The 5,510-nt window shown below is 48.5% G+C and overlaps 1 protein-coding gene across 2 annotated transcripts in view; it reads right to left on the reverse strand.

The window, feature by feature from the left end:
• IQGAP1 (IQ motif containing GTPase activating protein 1) overlaps positions 1 to 5,510 on the reverse strand; it is a 131,690-nt gene that overhangs the window by 27,221 nt on the left and 98,959 nt on the right. For both annotated transcript variants that reach the window (XM_006030792.3, XM_025212460.1), the window contains 2 exons: positions 5,096 to 5,236; positions 4,913 to 4,997 (listed from right to left, as the gene is read on the reverse strand). In XM_006030792.3, the coding sequence (XP_006030854.1) occupies positions 4,913 to 4,997; positions 5,096 to 5,236 (226 nt within the window). The remainder of the gene's footprint in view (positions 1 to 4,912; positions 4,998 to 5,095; positions 5,237 to 5,510) is intronic.

Here is a 5,510-nt window from a genome sequence, read left to right on the forward strand (position 1 = left end):
GGTCTGGAACGGGCTCCCAAGGGAGGTGGTGCTCTCCCCTACCCTGGGGGTCTTCAAGAGGAGGTTGGATATGCATCTAGCTGGGGTCATCTAGACCCAGCACTCTTCCTGCCTATGCAGGGGGTCGGACTCGATGATCTATTGAGGTCCCTTCCGACCCTAACATCTATGAATCTATGAACCAGTCAGCCTCGCCTTAGTCCCTGGGAAAATCACGGAGCAGATCCACAGGGAATCCATTTCTAAGCACTTGGAGGAGAAAAGTTGGTTAGAAACAGTCAGCATGAATTCACCAAGGGCAAGTCATGCCTGACCAACCTGATTATCGTCTATGATGAGGCGACTGGCTCTGTGGACGCGAGGAGACTGATGGATATGGTGTACCTTGATTTTAGCAAGGCTTTTGATATAGTCTCCCACAACATGCTCCTAGGCAAGCTAAGGAAGTATGGGCTGGATGAACAGACACTGAGGAAGACAGAAAACTGGCTGGAGTTTTGGGCTCAGAGAATAGTAATCACTAGCTTGATGTCTAGTTGGCAGCTGGTATCAAGTAGAGTGCCCCAGGGGTCGGTCCTGGGGCTGGTTTTGTTCAATGTCTTCACCAATGACCTGGAAGATGGCACAGAGTGCACCCTCAGCAAGTCTGCAGATGGCACCAAGCTGGGGGAAGTAGTAGATACTAGGGGTGTGCGAAGCGGGCCGTATTTGATTCGGATTCAGCCTGATTCGGGGGACAGTTATTTGATTAATTGATTCAGATCACTGTCCCCATTTGATTTGGCCGAATCTGAAGATTCGATTCTGATTCAGAGAATCAGCAATTCGGCCACAGACACAGCTTTATATGTTCTTTCTGCATACCTCGAGGTACCAGGCGTGGCTCGTGAACACTGAGATGGTGGGCGGATGGAGCGCCCCACAGGAGTGCGGGGGAGCCGCTTGCTCAGTGGCAGACCTCCCCCACCGGTTCAGCGATCAGCCACGGGGGGACCCTGGGTGCCCCGCCAGACCCAGGAGGCTCCAGTCGCCGAGCTGGGGGCAGGTCCCCCACACGCTCCGTGGAGGACCCAGAAGTGGACTGGAAGTGCTTCTGTTCCACTTCCAGGTCTGCCGCCAAGTGCGCTGGGAACCCCACGCGCTCCCGTGGGACACCGTCTGCCCCACCATCTCAGCGTCCACAAGCCGCCTGGTACCTTGAGGTATATAGAGAAAGCATATAAAGCTGCGTCTATGTCCGAATCGTTGAATCTCTCCAAATCGATTCGGGGGTTCCAATTCGATTCAGGGAGATTAAAGGGTCTCCCAATTCAATTCGGGTTCAGAGATTCGGCCACTGGATCAGGCCGAATCTCTGCCGAATCAAATCAGTGACCAAAGCTTCACACAGCCCTAGTAGATACGCTAGAGCACGGGAGGGCAATTATTTTGGGCAGAGGGCCGCTTACTGAGTTTTGGCAAACTATCGAGGGCTGCATGACCGGCAGCCCAGGGTGGATACATATTAATTTTTAAAAAATTTTAGGGGCCCCGTGGGCCGAACAGAATGGCCTGGCAGGCCACGTCTGACCCCCAGGCTGCATTTTGCCCACCCCTGTGCCAGAGGGTAGAGCTAGGATCCTGAGTGACCTAGACAAATTGGAGGATTGAGTCAAAAGGAATCTCATGAGGTTCAACAAGGACAAGTGCAAAGTCCTGCACTGAGGAGGGAGCGATCCCCTGCACCGGGGCAGGCTGGGGGTGACGGGCTGGGCAGCAGCTCTGCAGAAAAGGACCTGGGACTCACAGGGGACAAGTAGCTGAATATGAGCCAGCAGCGTGCCCTTGTTGCCAAGAAGACTAATGGCATCCTGGGCTGCATCGGTAGCAGCTTTGCCAGTAGGTCCAGGGCAGCGATTATTCACTTCTATTCAGCGCTAATAAAGCCACATCTGGAGTCCCAGGTCCAGTTTTGGGCCCCCACTACAGAAAAGATGTGGACAAGTTGGAGAGAGTCCAGCAGAGGGTGATAAAAATGGTGAGGCGGATGGGGGACATGCCTTGAGGAAAGACTGTGGGAATTGGGCTTATTTAGTCTAGAGAAGAAGAGACTGAGAGGGGACTTAATAGCAGCCTTCAACTACCTGAAGGGAGGTTCGAAAGAGGATGGAGCTGGGCTGTTCTCAGTGGCGGCAGATGTCAGAATAAGGAGCAACGGTCTCACGTTTCAGCAAGGGAAGTTTAGGATAGATATTAGGAAGAATTTTCTCACCAGCAGGGCAGTAAAGCACTGGAACAGGCTGCCCAGAGAGGTGGTGGAAGCTCCATCCTTGGAGGTTTCAAAACCTGGCTAGACAAAGCCTTGGCTGGGATGATGTAGCTGGGGCTGGTCCTGCTTTGAGCAGGGGGGTAGACTATACGTGACCTCCTGAGCTCCCTTCCAATCCTAACTTCCTATGATTCTATAAAAGGGTTTAAAATCTAAGTAGGAACCAGATACAAAAGGATATTAATCTGAGCAGAAGGAGAAGATAAGGGTACGAGCTGTCAGAACATGCGGTTACAGATTAGCGTATGGTTTGTAGGCTACGACGATTCTTACTCTTACTTGATAAACAAGAGGTGTGGACAAGAGATACTGGTCTGTTACTAACAAGCTACCTAGAGGGTCATTATGCGATTTACTTTCAGGAACGGCACAGAAGTGAGTCTTAAAGACTTGTTATAAGGATAAAGTAGTGACTGTACAACAATCTGGGGAATGTAATCCAGACCCAGAAGTATAAGTAGGGGCAGGTGTCTGGGCCCTCACCTGGCCCCCAGGTCTCCTTCACCTGCTGCAGAGCAGCCTGTTCCAGCACATCCCCCTGCTCTGTGCGTTGCTGCTAATTCTGCCCCCGCACTCCCTGCTCTATCGTGAGCCCCCTTATTGCAGCTGCCACTTCTTACTGCTAAATTCATTGCTTGGGGCTGTTGGTGGTGACGGGAATTGTCAACAAGGGTAAGGGGCAGCAGGCGGTTTAGGTGTTGCAGAGAAATATTTCAGGGGCAGAGGAGCAGGGGAGAGAAAGGGTACACTGGAGCAGGGCGCAAACTTCACTATAGCTGAGCCTCTGTCCATGTCTACAAGGCAACAGAAAGATGCTTGCAACAGAGGCAAAAGCAGCTGTTAACACTGGCAAAGCAAAAGCGGTGGCAAGACTAGTGGACAAATAAAGAGAACTAAACTGAGGAAACCTTTACAGATAAGCATTGGAAGTTTGTGCTCAATGCAGGGAAGCAGGGAGGAAGTGGCAGCTATTTCCCAGCACCACTTTTCTTTCCCTCTCTCTTTCACAATAATTCCTGAATAAACCAGCTATACTTTTCCATAAGACCTCAAGCTAACAAAAGGTTAATGAAGCGGAGAAACTATTTCACTCAGATGTCAGAAAAGTGACAAAAGCTGGTCATAAAGGCTGCTTGTTAAACTGGATTTTGTAACTAAAAATACCAGAGTAAACGTGAACAGGCCAAATCCCCTGAGAACCAAGTCAACCTTTACTAAAGATGTCATCCACATGCTGACAGGCTGGCTCCAGCCTTTCTGAGACAAAGTTATTGCAGCCAGTCATCACACAGCAGTGCTCCCACATTGTGTTCTGAGACTTTCTGGTGGGCCCGCAGCGCTGGCTGCCACGAAGTCGTATGTGATATTAGTTGACAACAGAGCAGCCAGCCAAGCCGCTGCTACCAGAGAGAATGAAAGGCACGAGAAGCCTGGTAGACATGGCAGGCACCAGTGAAATGCTGAAAATTAACACAACTTCCACATGCAAACTTCCACGTAACTACACAGGCATGCTGCATGATCGTGAATGTTAAAAAGATCTCTGTAGTAGAAAAATGTGCCCATGAGAAAACCTATTAGTATGCAGTGCAAATTAAGAAAAATGAATGAGAACTGGTCACTTTTGTTCTCAAAAATCAATCAAATGTAGGGATTACATCTACTACACTGCAGCTTCAATACTGCTACCTTTGCAATAATATTGTTTCCACAGAAAGCTGTCTAAAGAAAGTCATAGCTTTCCCCTATATTTACAGTTGAAAAAAGTTAATTCACCTGCATAGAAAGAATCGATGCCTCAGTATGGGAAAGCACAGAACTAGAAGAGAGAAGAAAACAGCATTCAGATTTTATTTTATAAAAGAAAGGAGCAGAGCAGTTTAAAGAGACAGTGTCAGGTATGTGAGGGCCCCTAACATCGGATCCACAGAAATAAATGTATCATTTTCATGGTGTCTCTAAATTTCAGTGAAAAAAAATGGAATTGGAATTAAACAGGTCCAGGTCAAATAATGCAATATTCTGATAATGCATATAAGCCAGAAGGTGGCCTGATTTGAGAGCGAGAACTACTTTTTTATTGTCCAAACTGAGTGCAAGGCAAAAAGTTAATATGTTATAAACATTGACAATTATTTCATACATCCTGCTGTTAAGTATTCTAGGTAATATTAACGACGCAGATTAGAATAGTAGACTTTGTAATAACGTTTTAAACCTGACATTGTCTCTTTAAGAAAGGAAGGATGGGCCGCGATTGCTTCAGCAACACCACAGTTCAATCGTTTGCAGAATCTGTAGAGTGCAGTCAAGAAACCCTGAAGGATCAAATACCCAAAGAATATTAAAAGCAAGACAGAAGCGACAGGATTCCTCCATCTGAGGCTCATGCCATTCATCAGAACGGTCACTTGGAGCACAAAAATTAGCCAGGAGGTTCAATGGCCTCCTTGAAAAAAGATCAAACATTCAAATGTGTATTTGAGGGGACAGGATGAACCACAAGGCCGGAGCCTTTGCAACAGCAGAAGTGTGATGGGCCCAGCTTCCAACGACACACACTTCTCTTTGCCAAAAGGAGGGCAAAGGCACGCAGGTCCTCACCTTCAGCAGCTCATCCTCACCAGCATCAGGAAACTTCTCATGTAATGAATCTTTCAGGACCTTGGCGATGAACCGCATGCCATAACTGTGAAAGAGATGAGAGAGAGAGAGAGTGTGAAATCACTAGGAATGTGAACCCAGCAATCGTGTTTAGAGAGCAAGTGTGCAAGCCATTGTACTCACGGGATTTTGTCCACGGAGCTAACAATCGCTGCCAGGAACTTGTCTGTCACTGTTCGCATGTTTCTGATGGAGGCATCCAGGCGTGTCCGCACCTCCTCATGACTCAGGGCTTGCTCGGGGGTCACATCGTATGGCAGCTTACTGTCGGAGACACCCGCAGCTGATGACCGTGAGCACTCCCATGCTGCTGCCTTTCTGGCTCATCCCCTCTCTCCTTTCCTATGCAATTCTAAAGTGCTGGGCTGCTAAAGAACCACGTTCTGGTCTTCTACCCTTCTCTCCTGTACTCAGAAAGCCTGGGGATTTCCTTTGGTATTCTCTCGGTTCCTTCTCCAGGCCATTGTGAGAAAAGGCCCAACAGCTTCCACACCACTACACACACTTTGGTAGCACGGATGCAGACTGAGCAAGAAGA

The sequence above is a fragment of the Alligator sinensis genome, unplaced genomic scaffold (genome assembly GCF_000455745.1).
Source record: "Alligator sinensis unplaced genomic scaffold, ASM45574v1 scaffold407_1, whole genome shotgun sequence".
Lineage (NCBI taxonomy): Eukaryota > Metazoa > Chordata > Crocodylia > Alligatoridae > Alligator > Alligator sinensis.